At 33.4% G+C, this 18,755-nt stretch overlaps 2 protein-coding genes across 2 annotated transcripts; one reads left to right on the top strand and one right to left on the bottom strand.

Annotated features, from left to right (window-relative positions):
* Nucleotides 1-12,846: 12,846 nt before the first annotated feature.
* Nucleotides 12,847-15,528, top strand: LOC115889098 (piggyBac transposable element-derived protein 4-like). The gene is made up of 4 exons (XM_030909014.1): nucleotides 12,847-13,024; nucleotides 13,124-13,207; nucleotides 13,262-14,174; nucleotides 15,327-15,528. Exons 1-4 carry the CDS (start codon nucleotides 12,847-12,849, stop codon nucleotides 15,526-15,528), a joined length of 1,377 nt encoding a protein of 458 aa, XP_030764874.1.
* Nucleotides 15,529-17,887: 2,359 nt separating this feature from the next.
* LOC115889097 lies at nucleotides 17,888-18,511 on the bottom strand. Its single transcript, XM_030909013.1, has one exon. The coding sequence runs from the start codon at nucleotides 18,509-18,511 to the stop codon at nucleotides 17,888-17,890; it is 624 nt and encodes a 207-aa protein (XP_030764873.1).
* Nucleotides 18,512-18,755: the final 244 nt, after the last annotated feature.

Below are 18,755 nucleotides of genomic sequence, written 5' to 3'. Positions count from 1 at the left end.
TTAGCAGTATAAAAAGAAAAATTGACTAAAACATTTTTAGAAGCAAGTGTTTCCACCTCTGGCACGAATCTTGGCATCGTTGATTCATACTTAAAATAAGCTGCCTAACTGCGTCTTGATCCAAATTTTTCCAGATATGGATTAGCCTCTCACCCAACGCTTTCAGATTGTTTGGTTCGGGTGGTTCTGATCTTAACCGCCTATTTAAGATATCCCACAGGTTTCTTTGTCAATTCTTTGTCAAAAAAATCACTCCCTAAACCATAATTAACCCTTCTCCAAATAATGTAGTTTGTGAGAAATTGAATTGGGCATAACGTTCATTGAGTCGTCGAACAACACGTCTATCATTATTGTACAGGCAGAATCGGGACTCATCTGTAAATAGCACATAGCACACGTTCCCAATCATCCTCTAACCAATTTACGTGTTCTATGGCAAAACGTAGTCTTTCTCGCCAAACGCTGTCAATAAACGCTGTCTCAAAGCTAGAATTCTTAAAAATCTATCTTGATTTGGTGTTGTAATGCGATTTCGACCTTGCCCTGACCAACGAGAATGATTTCCTGTTTCTTGTAATCTTTGTACTACCCGTGAAATGGTTGTATGATTAACATCAAATCGACGACCAATTTTTCGAAAGCTCCAGTCCTCTTCCCACAACACTACAGCTTGAGCGCATTCTTCGCTAGTTAAATTTCGACTGGGACGTTCCATAATAATTAAAATTAATGAAGATTTGGAAAATAAATACGAAGTAAACGCAGAAGGTGCTTTAGAAATACTGAGAACTAATTCATTTCTGATACTACTTCTTTGTGAATTCTTTTAAAAAAAATTCACAGTCCTTTACAAAGATGCAACCGAGGGGGCATTGAAAATGATGAATAAAAACGTAAAAATATGATTAGTGTTAATATGAGTGTATTACATACATATGTTTAAATAACGAACTTAACAAAAAACAACAGATTTAAAGATTCACTGAAAAAGTAGTAATGTTAAAATTAAATAAAGCATTATCAATAATAATTATGCGATTGCACCTATCCGTAAAACAAGCAAGCAAAAAAAAAAGAATTCTTACGGAAAGTTACACTTTACGATATAATGTTTTAATGTTAAAGGCAAACCCCATTTAAACACAAAACTTTTTAATACCTACTACTGTATCTAAAAGACTTTTTTTTTAAATTATTAAATTCTTAGCCACGCTTCTGTTTTTCTTGGCTGTTGTGCGTCACGTCACAGATTAACAGGCCAACGTTTGCACCACAACGCGATGCTGCAGACCACTAGGTAGACCGGTCGTAGAAATTTATGTTATACAACTTGTAGTCAATCTACACAAATATTATCAAAAACTTTTTTTCTTTTAAAACGTGTTCAGATTTTGTAAAAAGTATAAGTCAAAATCGCAAAACTTAAATTTGATATGAGTTTCTTAGTTTTTAACTAATATAGTGGCGAATTACAAAAATTCCTTTTCAATGAAAATTAATGAGTTAAATAAGATAATTTAATAAATTACTAGCTTTTTCGCGCGACTACGTTCGCGTTACACCTCGAATCGTTCATGCATTGATTTAAATGATTTTTTACTTCTTTATAGCTAGTGAGCATAGATGTTTTTTATTTTTCATCTTTTTTTTTATTTATTAAGGGCACTAGTACTCTCTTTATAGGTTATTTTTTATTCTTTGAAGGATAATTGAGGAAGATATATTTCGTTATGATGTCACTAAATAAACCCTTGTATAAAATTTTATACTGTCTGGTTTATAATGTTATAATATTGCATTTTCGTACAGCAAATTTTCATTCCCTATTCTACTCCCTAAGGGTATAAATTTATAAATTCGCTTTACCTTTGTGCCAATTTTTATGTGTATAATCCAGACGTCACCAAGTTTTATATAAATTTTTACTAACTTTACCCATTTGGTTGATGAATTTCAAAAATTTCTTCTAATTCTTTTTGTAGGATTTCATTCTTCTAGACGAAATAGTAAGGAATTTTCATACAACAAACTGTTCCGAGATAATTTTACTCTCTAAGAGGATGAATTTCCTAAAATCGCTTTGTGTAGCTAATTCACTAATGTCGTTTAAACGAACCTTTGTGCTAATATTTATGTATCTAAAGCTGGCGGCATCAACTCACTCTAAAATATCTAAAAACGTAATATATAATCTAACTGACACACCACTGACAATGACAACTAATTTATTTCTGGAGGTATTGTGTGTAGGTGTTTTCAGGTATGTTTTAGTATTTAGTCGTTTTACACAAAGAAATAGCCATTAAGCACTATAAAAATACTTCATAACAAATCTACACATATATACCTTTCATTTAAAAAAAGAATCATCAAGATTGGTAAAGCGCTTTCGGCGGGATGGATGCAACAAAAAAACCCTTTGAGCTTTTATATATGTATGGACTAATTATTTTTCCAACATATTTTACTTTGCAAATTTTTATAATATTCAGACTCGCCAATATCGTACTCCACCGTGTCCAGCCTGTTTAGCCAAACGTAGGCCGATTCCTCTTCGGCGGCGTCGTGACCCTGGCCGAAGGAAGAGTCTTGAAGACGCTCATCCGCGCATAGGAATAAGTTGACTGCGTAGCGTATTGCGTATTAATCGATTCTGAAACTTTCTATCTCGTGTATAACATGTTACGCAAGTTTATTATTTTAATCTCGATTTTAATAGATAAATGTGTGAAATGCCACCTGAATATCTTCCGCCATGACATGTTTTTACTTTTTTGTTATGGTAAAGTGATTTGTATAAACTTTATTCAATAACGTATATTTTCCTCCATTTGTGATTTTTTAATTTTAAGCGAAAATTAAGTATAACATTTTAGGAAAAAGAAACACTGTAATATTTAAAAGAATAAGAAGAAATTAGTCTTATTTTGAAAGGAAAATATAGAAAAAACTCTTTCTATAGAAAAAGTCTTTATACTAACCAGAATCCGGTGACATATACGCGGTCTCACCGGAAACATTACTTATTACTTCGCATAACTTGAAGAATATCTACTTTTAATAATGAACACTTCAGAAATACACCAGTAAAAACATTTATTATTTGAGATTAAAACTCGAATTAAATTATAAATATTAGTTACCTATGTTGTTATAGCTTTTATAGGCCTGTTTAACGACTTAATAAGTTACCTAGCGAAAAAATCTGTGCGCGTACCTACCACTATTGTTACAGGTTAATTCGTTAAAGAAATATGTTACACAAGTTAAAAACGCTAAAATTTTAATGGTATTACTTGTGCATTATTGGCCTTATAATGTAATTTGTTGGAATTATATCTTCTTTAAATATAATTAGACTTTTTAACGACTTTTAAGTTACCTAGGAAAAAATCTGTGCACGTACCTACCAGTATTGTTACAGGTTAATTCGTGAAACAAATGTGTTACATATTATTCGTGGTATTAGTGGTATTATATTGGAATCAGCTTGGCATTAGTGGGGCATTATATGAGAAATTTTGGTATTTAATTTGTATTTTTGGCATTACTTTGGCATTAGTATACAGACATTTGTCAGCGGTTTACTCCTTGTAGATAATCAAAAAGTTTTTTGATAAAATTTGCTTTTCATGTCAGATCATTTCTATGAAAAATTACATTAGATTTTTATTAAAGACGCTGGGTAATTAAAACATTGACTAATAAACCTTGTCCACTTTAAATACGGGGTCACGAAATATCCTCCTTGGAGTGTTTGGGTTAAGGGGTGTATAATAAATTAATCGTTGTTTTATAATAAAAACCATAAAACATTTATTTGTGAGTAAAATAATGCAATGGTTGGATATCTCTCCTTTATAATTCGGTGACTAAAAATACACTAAAATAATTAGAAAAAAAATCTTGTACTTATTTAGTAATTACGTCAATATTAATTAATTGACTTTCTAGTCTATTTTATTTTATGTACAAATATATTATTAAATTTTAAGCATTAAGTAATAAAACACTTTGTGCCCTCTTATATCGTAAAAGGTTACGAAATATACTCCTGGTTACACCCCTTACAGAAAACAGTGTAAGGGGTGTAAATAAATTGTATAATCACTGTTTTTTATAATAAAAACTATAAAATATTTCTTATTTGTGAGATTAAAAAAACAAAACAATGCATTGGTTAAAATAAGTACATTCAATACTGTTTTCAATTGTTAATTCAATAATGTGTTATAACATAATATAGCCATTACTATTATACTATTATTATTAAAATAATATGTGTGTAACATATTTCTTTAACGAATTAACCTGTAACAGACATTTATATGCCCAGTATATTTTTGTTTAACAAACCAATCAGGAAAAATCCAAAACCTACCGTTATAGGAGGTATAAGACGATTAAACTTATATAATGACAACTACTTATCGGATAACAAATTAATTACTACTGTCAGCTAGTTCAGCTACTGTCTAGGTAGAATTTACCTAGAGTACCTACACCTACCTATGATGATGTAGGTAGATTAAAGCTTATTTTGACGTTACCTCTCACTTCGGTGTCACAAGCTGAATTTTTCAGGGATGGAAGTACAGTACATCACAGTACATGATATGGGGACCCTTATTCCGAAAGTAGTACAAAATTAAACAGGGTAAAAAGGCACTATCATCAAAAATCGATATATTAATACCACCGTATAGAGAAAACAAATACTTATTTTTTGATCCAGTACAGAATAAAGTCTTCGTAGGGAGTAATTTTTTATAATTATTTACAAAAAAACATTTCCATTAGCGCTTATGACCAAAAAAAAACTTTAAACATGAATAATCATTTCAATCATGCGAAAATTTGGTTTAAAAATAGAGATTTTTTTTTAATATAACTTTCATTTAACGAAAAACGAAGGCCTAAATGAAAAAAAGAAACAATTTAAAAGTTTCGCTTATGTCTTGACAAGGTATCAAAGCAAACCCCATATTTTTTGCTTTTAAACTAATAAAGATATATCAATAAACAATTAGCGATGTAATGGTTTTTACGCGCGCTGGCCGACTGCCGCCGCGCCGCGCCGCTGCACCGAGATTTCCTATACCCTTGTATATATGACGTCATGGTGTGGCAAATGTAGCATTTTAATTCGATTTGGGCTCCCTTATATAGGATAACAGAAACATTTTCAATGTTAAAAGTTAACAAAAACTAGCACATATCGGGTAAAAACTATACAAAATTGATGGTAGGAATTCCCCTCTGTAAACTGATGGTAGGAATTCCCCTCTGGGAAAAAATATACCGGGTCTGTTTTAAAATAACATCAAATTATCTTAGAATTTCAAAGTGCGCAAATTTTTTGGAGAAGTGTATTTATAAACATAACCATTTTCCAAAAAAACAAGTGTGTTTTATTTAATTCTTAGAACATCAACGTCTTAAAACTATACCGCGGAGTAATAGTTTTTATTTGCAATAAATACAATAAAAAATATCAAGACCGTCCAACATTATATATAGATCGTGGTACGGTACCGATCCATCATGGAGCCTTTCGAAGTTAGCCGTCATGCTCAAGCCGGCATCGGATTATCTCGTCCGATATCTCGGAACCCGTCCGAGTTGAAGTCTCCGCAAGAACAAAGAACTTTATAATTTATTAGAACAAATAATTGACAAATTATATCGGCGGTATCGGGTCACGAAGCGGCGGCAGCTGCTTAACCTACGAACGGCGCTGGATGGTAACGTTATGGTCGTTTGCCAAGAAATTATTTTCGAACGTCGAATTGGTGACCCCCCGTAATTTCTCATTTCTGTAAATGTTTCTCAATTTGTTTGAAACAATCATCGACCAACTTTTTTTTAATAAAAATAAGAATTGTTTGCATACCTATATGTCGACAGTAGCGTTGAGCAAATGCAAGACCAAAAAAAATTATTGCCTATTAAAATTCCACTCCTTCAACTACCAGTGGATGGTAAGTATACCAAGAATGTACAACTTTAAAAAACACCTCAATGTAGTACTGAGTAATATAGAGAATTGGAAGAGAGAAAGGCTTGCTCAGCAGTTAAGAGACCATACCATAACTTGGTACAGTAAAGACTCGATAATCCGGATCAATTAAAGCACAGGTTAATCCGGATTGATAAAAAAAATCCGGATTATCGCTATTTGCATTTTTTATAGACATATATTTAAAAAAACGAATAAAATAAAACATTTTTATTAGCAGAACCTTCAACAAATATAATTTAAGTAAGAATAAGTATATTCTATAACAAAACTCGTTGTGAACAGAAACATACATCCTATAGATACCAAAGTATAAAATACATACTACATTATTTAAAATAATCAGAGATTTTACTTTTTTTTTTAAGTGCATTAACTGAAGAATGCTTAACTATAGCTTCCTCTTCTCCGTTTATTTTATTTTATTTTATTTTATCCATTTACAGTTTTCCTTTTGTAAAATTTTCTAGATACGCCTGTGCTCTGCAATGTCCATATATGTTTTATTTGTAATTTTATGAAGTAAATATTTTTTGAATTGATTTGTATTGTAAGACATTTTTATTTGTTTATTTGTATATTTGTTTTTGTGCTTTTTTGTTTTGCTTTGTCGATGAAGCTGTTTTGGCTTTTTGTACAATAAAGCGTTGTGTTTGTTTGTTTGTTCTTGTATATTTTTTAAGACAAGAATATCGTTAATACTAAGATCATTCTCTTCAGCCCTCTGCAATCCCAGTGTAAAAATTTTTATTGCATCACCGTGCTTGATTTTTTTTTGACTGGATATAGATTTCTTCATCGCTGGTCTCATCGGCGTCGTCTATAACTTCATGTTCGAGATCACCATCCTCTACGATATTTTCAGAGTTTTCGACCCATTGATTCATTTCAGCATTTGTATGAATCTCTCCATCAATTTGCGTCAACATGTTTAAAATGTCTTGGTAGCCATGTTTTACTTGCTGCAATTTCTTTTGCAACTGGCTAGGGGAATGAGATCATCACGGTCATAATCTGGTAAATTTCCTGATAAAAGTTTTTCTAAAGAGGTCGTTCTAACTTTTTGCCATGAATTATGGAATAAACAAACTGCATCCATAAGATTAATTTGCTTAATGCATTTACCAATATCATTCCCGTCTTAAGTTGCGAAAGGATATGGGCTAAAAGACCTTTTCGGTAGTTTAGCTTTGTTAATCTGATCGCATTTTGATCCGGCCGTCAAATTATTACGATATAAATGACTTACCCCTTCGAGAAAACGCGTTAAAACAAGTTAGAACCACAAATTCGGGTTACCGAATCAAACGAAATCCGGATTACAAGGTACATAATGCAAGTGCGCTGCCGATCCGGACTAGCAAGGAATCCGAATTAGCGCTCTTCGGGTTATCGAGTTTTTACTGTATACTGAAGTTTCCAAAACCAATGCAGGGACAGGGATCGACGTATTTGGGCCGAACTAAATACTCCGAACCAATGGACACCTACCAGACAGAAATCTACGCTGTCGAAAAATGCGTACAACTTATCTTAGATAGGAATTAGGGGAAACAAGAAATATTTATTTTATCTGATAGTCAAGCAGCGTTAAAAGCGATCAACTCAGTATCAATCAATTCGAAGTTGGTCAAAGTATGCCTAGAGATACTGAACAAATTAGGCAAAGAAAACCAAGTCCTCCTACTTTGGGTACCAGCTTACCAAGGGATAGAAGGTAGCGAGAAAGCAAATGATCTAGCTAGAAAAGGAGCGAACACTCCACTAACTAGACCAGAACCGTTCCGCTCACCAAGCGGAAACCATCTAAAAGCGGAAATCAAGAACTTGGAAGACTCTATCTGTAACCTGAAATTAGAATCCTCCAACAGGCTAAGACACTCGAAGAAGTTTCTAAGAACTTGCAACCAAGAAAAATGAAAGACTTACCTTGATTTAAGTAAAAACAATCTTCGGACTGTCACGGGGTTTTAAACAGAACACTGTCTCCTCAATGAACACCTAAGAAGAATTGAAGCTAAGAAAAAACGGCAAATGCAGATTCTGTGGAGAAAATGAGGAAACACCAGAACACTATTTCATCACTGAGTGCGCCGAGACGATAACCATTCGTGCCATAAACTTAGGTACAACTGATATTGGAGATGGAGAATTACCCTCCATAGAACCTTCCCAGATAATAGCTTTTGCCAAAGCCCTGGGAGTGTATGATGAGTTATAACTCAAGAAAGATGGACACAATACATCAGTAAGGTTGCAGTAATTAACACTCCACACATTCTACATCCACTCATTCTACATCCTACATGCAAGACCAAGACTCCCTTGCTCTTGATATTGGCCTTGCCCTTACTTACATACTAGTCTTGATCTTTGTCTTGCAGGGTCCAGCCTTGCTTTTGGTCTTGGTCTTGAGCAAGACTCCTGCAATTCTTGCATTTTTGAAGTATATATTTCTTATTCAAAAGGAATTACTTATTCAATACAAAAGAAAAGTATAACATTAAATATATGTAAAAGGAAAAGCAAACTTATATTTTAATTGATTTTTTGGATCTTTCATATTTTGTCTTCGCATATTGAATTGTCAAATTCCTCTTCAGTAAAATTTTGAAATCTATATCCAATCATTTCTAAAGTAGTAAAAATACAAACAATTAGTTGTAATAAATAAAACAATGAGAAACTTACCTCTTGTGACAGTAATCTTTGAGGCCCCGTTATGTCCTTATTTTAAAAATTTCAAATGATTATAACATCATTAAAAAAATATTATTGAGAATAACTAATACTGAATATTATTTGTAATTTTATCATTAGATTGATATACTCGTATCCTGATTTTATCTACTTCAATTTTCAGTTGGCTAAAAGCTAACCTAAAACATAAAATTTAGCTTAAAAACAAACTAAACAAAATGTGTTATACTTATTCATGTCTAAGCATTATTAAAACACACATAATAATAAAATTATACTTACATTTACATTCATTAAATCTCATTCGAAAAGCATAAAACGTGATACCAAAAACGTAAAAAAACAAGTGCGTTAACCTAACCTAACTTATCCTATATACCTATATATATATATATATATATATATCCGCGCAAGTTAATAATAATAATTAATAGTATAACAAATATATCATAAGATCGAAAAACCGGCGTCTAGTTGGCTTGAAATTAATATCGATGACAGTCCCCATTTAATTTTACATATAAAATGACAGATAAAATGACATCATATATATATATATATATATATATATATATATATATATATATATATATATATATATATATATATATATATATATATATATATATGATCGAAAAAAAAAACGTCAGCGATGGCTATGAAAAGAAAATCGCTGTCATTTTATATGTAAAATTAAATGGGGACTGTCATCGATATTAATTTCCAAGCCAACTAGACGCCGTTTTTTCGATCTTATGATATATTTGTTATACTATTAATTATTATTATTAACTTGCGCGGATCTTTCATATGAATCTTGGTTGCAATGTTGCAGAAAAAAAAACCGTTTTAGTCACCATTCAAAAACAATGTTCCTGTAGCAAAGTTTCATCAATCACGACACAACGTTTAGAAATCAACACTACAAAGCAAGCTGTTTGGGGATTGACTGCAATGTTGCAAATGTAATGTGAGGTTTTTTGCTTGGTGGGTGTCCTTTAAATCCTTCAATTTAATAGCTGTTATTAGGAAGTTTCACTTCAATTTCATTTCATTCGTTTAAAAATCAAAAGTTGTAGTTATTTCCGGTGAAACAGGAAGTGACCATAAACAATTGAATACGTCAATCAATCCTAATTTGTGTCATATACAAACATACCAAATCTCGTTTTTTATCTGAAAAAATAAAAAAGTTATAAGAGTGAGCCACTTTTGACAAGCACCCGGTATATATTATTTGTCTATGGTACTATTTTTTTCGTCAGTCTATAATGGATTGTAATATAAACCTATCCTAAATCTCGTAATTGAGTCAGAAAGAAAAGAAAAACAATGTATGTTCAACATTATGATTTTCCTTCATGATAACTAGATGTTGTGAGATAAAGCTTAACTTATCTTATTAGAAGGTACACTGAATTTATTGAGAGTCTGATTAGAATACTAATTATTCCCAAAGAAGTGAACGGACTTTTAATGTGTTAAAACGAAAACGATTTATTTCCCACATTTAACATCTCCTGCTACGTATGGTCACGCTCCACCGACAGATACATCGCCATCCCACCCATTTCGTTCTTGAGTTCCTCAATGCCATTACATAACGATTGTTTTACTGTTGTAACATTTTCGTTGCGATTCCCCATTCTCTCGGGACCAATGGTAATGAGAATTGTTTAAAGAATCCTTGGCGGAAATCTTCGTAGACTCCGCCTCTACCATTCCCACCTAGATTTCTCTCTATGGCAATCAGTCTCCTTCGTTTTTGCAGCCAGCCGATTATTACTACTACGACTACGGTTCATGCATGGTTCATGCCGGCTAGAATTTGCGGTTACGCGGTTCAAGGACCGGGAATGTTTGGTCAAAGTTTACAGAATAAAATATAAGTTCCGTCACTTGTGCCGGCGGCAGGTATCAAAAGCCGCTTCACGCACGTGTTTCCCAGTGTATTACTGGTGTGTGGACTTTGGATCCAGCTTACACGGCGGATCACGTTCGGCGTATTACTCTGATTTTGGCGTTATTACAGAGTGGTCTCGCATGCATATGGAATTATTTTTCAAGTGATTATTTAATTTTCATGGCAAAATGTTACTGATCACATTAGCCTTAGTTAATTATTTATTTATTAGTTTATTATAAAAAAGCATAATTATTTCTTAAAAATAATATTGAGTTTTTTCGCCACTGGAACAAAAATATTTAAAATATCTAATTGGAATTATTCAAGAACACTTTATTTTTACACGAAAAATCATATACTGGGTGTGTCTCAAAAGTGGCTTATCCCTATAACTTTTTTATTTTTTCAGATAAAAAAACGAGATTTGGTGTGTTAGTATATGACCTAAATTAGGATTGATTAGCGTTTTCAATTTTTTTCGGTCACTTCCGGTTTCACCGAAAATGACTACAACTTTTGATTTTTAAACGGCAACCTCGGCATTTTTCTACTTCATTCGATAAAAAATAACACTCTGAATAGAATGACATATTATATGTCAACTTTTGGCATTCTAGCTTAAAAAAATCTTTTAAAATTTCAATATTGAGTGTCATACCTCTTTTAAAAACAAAACTTTAATCAAGGAGCCCTAGGAAAAATAGATTTGATCGTCTAATGTTTTCCATGTCTTGTCTAGGCCGGTTAAAAGATGCCCAAATGGTATTTTTAACCATATCTTAATTTTTTTCAAATGGAAAGGGGTTGGCTCATTAGTATATTTGGAAAAAATATTTTTTTACGAATAATTTCATGCCACACTTGGTATTTCGAGTCAAATTGTCGTTATAAACCGCGTGTTACACTTTCAAATAAATCATATGTGAAACTGTTAAAAGCTGACATATGATATGTCTTTCTACTCAGAGTATCATTTTCTATCGAATAACGTAAAAAAATACCGAGGATACCATTTAAACATCAAAAGTTGTTGACATTTAATAGTTTCAGCTTTGAATTTTATAGTGTACGTAATTCGTGTTGGAAAACCAAATTACGCACTCATGGAATACTGCACTCGTGCGTAATATTATTTTTTCCAAAACACTCGTTACGTAATATACTTTTACATTATTTACTGTTGATATTGTGTAGCTTTATTTTTTGTGTTTGTTTTTAAAATTTATTTTATTTTTGCTATATCTTTTTTATCTTGCCATGTCTAAATATTTATATGTAATACACCAATAAACTGACTTTTTCTTTTGTAGATTTACCATTAGGTATTTTTGAAATACCCCACGTTCCCCTGCACCTTGTGGCACATTGCGATCGGTAAAAATGCGGCTTCTATTTACCCCGGCTTCCACTCCTGTTTTCATCGAAATCCGGCGTATCGGACGAGGCGGCTTCTGGCTTTTGATACGCGATTTTCAAAGTGCCGATGCTAAGTGACCGAACTTATATTTTATTCTGTAAACTTTGGTTTGGTGGCGATAGAAAGAACCGACGTCGATTCTTAGAAACAGATTTATTTATAATTTTACGGTCTATTTTTTCTTCCTCATCGTGGGTTCTGACGTTACGGCTTTGAATTGAATTCAAGTTCAAACGTGGTTCAATGTTCATATCTCAAAAGTTCTTAACAAAAATAATTTTAAAATGTCAGTTACATTTGCTTTTAAAAAATATTTGTTTTTGATCAAGTTTCATTTTTTAGATTCTTCTACTATTCAAATTTTCATTAAGTGACAATTATTGTCTGATGGTGATTTGTGTTTATTTGACTGCGATCCTTAATATTGAAGTATATTCTTTCATTGTATTAGTATAGTGTTCTTAACAGTCGCACTTGGAAGTGGGGGGTCAGGCGATGACCCCAGTTACCTTTTTTTAACACTACTTACCTATTTTTACATTCTTTTCAAATATCCTTTAGGACATTTATTTTACATATTTTTTCAATCCCTAGACATACAATTTGTTGGAATTTGCTAAGAGTTTGACCTTCGCCGGACGTTTTTATAACGCATAGTACGTCCGCGCGCGCGCGACGCGCCTAATAATAACGATATGGATGTGTCTGGCAACTTTTTACCAGTATTATCTCAGTTGTTGCAGAGATGAGAGTCTAGTGTTGATTTTTTTTATATTCTAAAAGATTCAATTACATTTGGATATGAGTGGAAGATATTTGACTGATCGCGAACTGGAAGAAGCTCTTTATGAGGATGACGATGATTTGTGTAGGGATTACATAGACCCAGATTTGGAAAGCTCAGACGAAGAATCCGAAGTCGACCTAGGTGAACAAGATCAGGATCGCTTTTTTGAAGAAACAGAAAATGAGTCATCTTGTAAGTAATTAAATAGATGGTTTCAAAAAACCATAAAAGAATGCTGCATGGCAAATACTTCATAGGGGTTATATCCTAAATGTTTTTGTACTCTTTTAGCTCAAAATTCTCAGTTGGAGCAGCACGAAACCATGGATGAGGATTCAGCCGAAGAAAGTAGTGATACGGAGGGAAATAATGATGGTTTGTACATTTATTCTCAAAATGGTTTAGTAGTACTTTTGATTGTTTTTCTAGACACTATAGCAAGACGTCGTCCACGACCTAAAGGTATAATAGATCAAACCAGTTCTGACATGGTTTCTGTATCAGGTCTGACATGGAAACCTAAACCCATTACTCGACGAATGCAAATAGCTGCCAATCTAATGAGAGAAGCACCAGGTCTAAAAAACGGAATAAATCCTAAGCTGCCAATTGAATCGTTCCGGCTCTTTTTCGATGATGATATCATTGATTTTATTTTGCAATATACGAATGAGAAACTCGCCCTTGTAAAAGAAAGCACTCCGCAATCTGCTTTCATACAAAAATCAAGAAGTTTTGAAAAAGATGAAATATTAGGATACATGGGATTTTTGATAACAGCAGGTGCTTACAAGCAAAATAAAGATCCACTTATCGACTTATTCAGTGAAGAGAATTTGCCAATTTACAGGGCTACGTTTTCACATTCTCGTGTCCAACTACTACAAAAATGTATGAGGTTTGATGATCAAGCTACTCGAGGTATTCGTAAAGAATATGACAACTTTGCTGCAGCAAGAGATATTTGGGAGCGAGTGACAAGCAAATTTCCAGACTTTTTGGCTCCTTCAGAGTCAGTTGTAATAGACGAGGAGCTTATAACCTTTCATGGAAGATGCAAATTTCGTTTATATATTCCTACCAAACCTGGTAAATACGGAATTGAAGCTAATGTGCTGTGTGATTCAAAAAATTACTATTGTTTTGCTGCAGAACCATACGCTGGAAAAGTAATAAATCAGCCCAAAGATTACAATAGTGGTCCGGCAGTTGTAAAACGTCTTGTAGTATTAGCAAAATTGCATAACAGTGGTCGCAACATCACAATGGACAGAAAATTTACATCTCTTCCAACAGCAAATGCTTTGTTAGATCAAAATCTTACTGTCGTGGGAACGATAATGTGAGTAACAGAAAAGACGTCCCACCAGAACTAAGACCACAATCTTTGAAGGATGCAACACCTGGCACAATTCGCTTTGCTTTTCGCGACCGGGAAACACTTGTAAGTTATGTGCCAAAAAAGAAGAAGGTCGTCACTGTGCTATCTACACAACATCACAACATGCAAGTGCAAAATGACAAGCCAGAAATTATTTTGTACTATAACTCCACCAAAGCCGGCGTCGATACGCTTGATAAATGTGTAAGAGGATATAGTTGTCGGCGTGGCACAAGAAGATGGCCGATGGCGGTTTTTTTTAATTTGATCGATATAGTTAGTTATAACTCCTATATTCTTTTCATAAAAGCTAACGAGAACTGGGCAAGAGAGAATCCAAAACAAAAATCAGGAAGAAAAGTTTTTTTAAAATGCTTAGGCAAGGAGTTGTGCCAAATAAATATGAGTAATCGATCAAAGAAAAGGGGACTTCAAAATAAATTTGTAGCTGCTTTGAAAATTTTTGGATTTGAATGTCAACAAGACCAGCCCATGACAAGAGGTCATGTTCGTCGTGAATCAATTGGACCAGCTACTCGATCCGCTGTGCAAAATATTCCCAAAAAAGGAAGATGTTTTGTTTGTCCAAGGTCGGCCGATAGAAAATATATGAAGGCATGTTCTAATTGCCAAAAGTATATTTGCCCTAGGCATACAGCCAGCGAGTAAATTACCACAATAAGAAATTGCACAAATTGTAATGTTTAGGTATTTTACACTTTTATATACGATTTGAATACTGTTTCGTTAAATTTAATAAAAAATAAATGTTTATTTAATTTAAATTAGTTTTAATTAAAATCCTTGGGTTTTCTAAACTTTTTTTCGTTAAAAACTTATCCAACTTTTAAGAAAACGTGGGGTCAGTCGCTAACCCCCGTTCCGATTTTAAGAAAACCTGGGGTTAGTCGCTAACCCCCCTGTTCCACATTCTCCGGGTACCCAGTTCTGGTCCAAGTGCGACTGTTAAAGTCTTTTCTCAGTAGTCTTTTCGTTTTTCCAATAAAAGATGAAATCAAAAACAATTTGATGAAAATTTTAGTCTTTTATATAGTATAAAAACGAATGGTAAGAGTAGACAAACAAAATCTGAAGAGCCTTAAATTATTATAGACAAGTTAAGCCCGAAACATCCCAGCGCAGAGTAGCGAATGTTAAAGAACAAGAAGAAATTAAAACAGAAATACTTCAGGAAGAAGAAGAGGATGTTAATGAAGATCCATGGAAAATTAAAATACAAGAAACAAGAGGGAAAATAAATCTTCCGAGAAAGGGAAGGAAAAAAATAATAAAAATGGATAAAAAAGCAAAGTAAGAGAAGACAAAAGTCAAGTTCTCCAAAAAGCCTATATTAATCTCCACAACATCTATAAAAGCAAAGATGTTCTGTGCTTTGGGTTAAAAAAAATTATGCGAAGCACTTGTATTAAATCATTTGAATTACTGTAAGTTTGTATATGGACCTTGTTTGGATGTTTCAACCAAATTCAAATTACAAAAAGTTCGGAACTCTTGCATTCGTTTTATTTACAACCTGAAACGTAGTGATCACGTGAGCCACAAACTTAATGGTCTAAAGTGGCTAAACATATCGGATCGAAAAAAACTTCATTTTGCTTGCTTCCTGCATAAATTAATTAGGTAGGTAACACGTAGGGACAATGTTCATCCACGCGAAACTCGTTTTAATACTCACTATCAAAGACCCAAAATTAATAAAGCCAGAGCTGCTTCTCATTTACATCAGTTAAACTGCTTAACCAATATCCCATTATCAGGTAATCAAACAAGTAACAACGTTTTGCACATTTAAATCAAAATTTTAAAAGCATCTTTTACAGATAAATAACTAGATGGCTATCTTTTTTGTTTTTTTGTCTTTTTTTGTTTTTTTTTTATACAAAAATATTACTTTTAAGTGTGTAGATATGATATTTTCTCCAATTTAACTAGATATTTTTTGTAAGTATGGTGTTTAAAGGGGCCATTGATCTGATCATATCTTTACATCATACTTACAAATCCATTTTTGATTTTCATCAAAACCTTTTGATGAACCTTTTTAAGCTTATCACAAAAACAATATAAGTGTAAAATAATATAAGAGAATGACCAAAAGAGAGAATAAAATATACAGGGTGTTTCAAAAACATGTGCCATCTCTCGGGGGGAGATTCCTCACGTAAAAATAAGAATTATTTTTTATATCGACTAGGTTCGATTCTGCTTTTTTTCCTCGCTACAGGGTGTTAAAGACTTAATATTATTAACCTAACCATTGTGCAATAAAGAGAAGACATGTGGCTCTCTATTTCAGAAACTAAATTGTTCAAATGTCATATAATAATATCGGTAGCTGTCATGGAATTGAGCGATTAAAAAATTATCATAAATCATTTTTTTCAAATGCAAACCCACTTATTTATTTCACTAGTGAAAATTTTTCAATTCCTTACTTTTTATGTTCCTATACCTAAAATAAATAATTTTTAAGTTATTTAAGATTTAGTTTGAAAACGTATATTTCTTTTATTTTATCTAAATTCCTTTGACATTAAGTGTCAAACGGTCAGACAATTTCTTTCCATCTGTCAGAAAACAAATTATTTGCATTTCCTGTAAGTTAGGTGCGCCTAATAAGGCCCGTCTAAGTTAAGCCATCCGGCAAAAGTAACAAAAAAACGTTTTTTAAACTTTTCTTGTTTTGATAGCAATCTCTGACGCCTGAACTGCAATCAGAATCGTCTGCAATATCAATGTGTTCATAAATTTTCGTAAAAAAACAATTAAAACAAAAAGCTAGCATGAGGGACATAGAAACGCAGGTTCCTTATCTTCTTTTGTTAGGCCAACGCATTCCTCGTGGACGTATCTCACACATTGAGCAAAGTCTCATATCGATTACTTTATCCTGCTCGCATAAGTGACAGTACCACTTTTCAACAACCTTCTTGGTTTTAACACGTTTTCCTTTCTCTTCTATTTTCTCTATGTCTATTTTCTTTTGTTCTTTAAACAACTCTTTTGCCACTCTCTGAGCTCTATAATTTAGAGACTTTTTTCTCGGAGTAATCTTTTTTTCCTCTATATCAGGCGTTGGTAAAATTTCTTTAAAGCTTCCTTCTGGATCCTTAGGTAGTTCCTCATTTCTGTCAGAAAAACTCTCCTCACCTTCTGACGACGAAGTATTATAAAGAGAATATTCTCCGTCATCAGACGAAGTGCTGGAGCTCCGCTGCTTACGTTTGCTTCGGCACAAGCCACTTGGACCAGACTGAGTTTGGTGGTGTATAGCCTTATTAGCTTGGTCGTTAGAATTGGTTTTATTTTCTTGGTCAGGTATTTTCTGAGTAGTAGTACTTTTCTTGCGTTCTACATCTTGTCTATCACCATTTTCAACTGTTCGTCTAGCTGGTATATCCGATGGAGCAAATGCTGTATCAGGTATGATATTGGGATCATACGGGTAGATACCTGTTGCACGGAATCCAGCAATGATATTATTGGGGCTCGCTGCTTTTGGCCATACTTTACTAAATATCATCCCAAAACTAGTTTTGTTTATAGTGTGATTGGGTTTGTTTGTCCAGAAAAGTAGCACTTCGTCATCCCAGTAAGATTCAAAAGCTGCGAACACTGATTTGTCCATGGGCTGTAGTTCATGGGTAGTGTTGCTAGGTAGGCAAAATAAAATAATATCTTTTTTCAGAAGCATCTACAATAGTCTGATCTAGATGTGATGAAGCTCCATCGAAAATAAGAAGTACTTTTCCAGTAGGCTTAAATTTGGAAAAATGGTCTATCCATTTTACAAATGTCTCAGTCGTCATGCTCCCTTTTGCAGTCATTTCAATCACGGAACCAGGCGGCAAATGCAGAGACCATTCGATTTTTTTTCTGATTCCCTTCATTAATATCATGGGCAGAATTGCTTGCCCCAAGGCGTTACCGCATGCAACTATCGTCACATTCTCAGCGTGTTCCTCTGCTATCATGTGTACTCGTTTAGAGCCCTTTTTTGCCAAAACCACTTGCTGTTTGTGTAAATTAAGTTGACAGCCCTTTTCATCCATATTGAATATACATTGAGGATTGTTAATAACCCCTGATTCGGTCATCACATCTCTGAGTTTTTGAAAATAATCATTGACAATAAATCTGTTAAGTTTGGCTGCTCCAGCGACATTCATGTGCTGTGCTTTCCGTCTACTAATATCTGGATGGCGTTTTAAAAATAATCTTACCCATTTTCTGTCAGCCATAGCTCGACCTCTATCAAATTTATGTGGAATTCCCATTTTTTCAGTATATGCAAAGACAGACCGTCTAAGACTCTTGAAGTTTACAGGCATGCCGATGTCAGCCAACCTAATAATTATATCCCTAAGATCATTTTCTTGGTCCAAAGTTAACGTGCAAGTGCGGCCGATTTTTTTACAGTACTTCCAGAAGTTATATGATTTCGTAAAGTTCTTCTTGGAATTTCAAACTGAGCACTCGCCGTCCTTACCGCCATCCCATTTCGAACTGCTAGCATGGCTT

Source organism: Sitophilus oryzae, unplaced genomic scaffold (genome assembly GCF_002938485.1).
Source record: "Sitophilus oryzae breed Bouriz unplaced genomic scaffold, Soryzae_2.0 scaffold_810_pilon_pilon, whole genome shotgun sequence".
Taxonomy (NCBI): domain Eukaryota; kingdom Metazoa; phylum Arthropoda; class Insecta; order Coleoptera; family Curculionidae; genus Sitophilus; species Sitophilus oryzae.
The sequence above is the reverse complement of the archived record's forward strand: the minus strand, read 5'-3'. Positions and strand labels throughout refer to the sequence as shown.

Excerpts from the sequence above, each read along its gene's own strand:
- LOC115889098 (XM_030909014.1), top strand. The coding sequence starts at position 12,847 with ATGAGTGGAAGATATTTGACTGATCGCGAACTGGAAGAAGCTCTTTAT. Across the intron at positions 13,025-13,123 it reads AACAGAAAATGAGTCATCTT|CTCAAAATTCTCAGTTGGAG; the intron begins GTAAGTAATTAA and ends GTACTCTTTTAG. Across the intron at positions 14,175-15,326 it reads ACTGTCGTGGGAACGATAAT|ACAAGTTAAGCCCGAAACAT; the intron begins GTGAGTAACAGA and ends AAATTATTATAG.
- LOC115889097 (XM_030909013.1), bottom strand. The coding sequence starts at position 18,511 with ATGGGAATTCCACATAAATTTGATAGAGGTCGAGCTATGGCTGACAGA.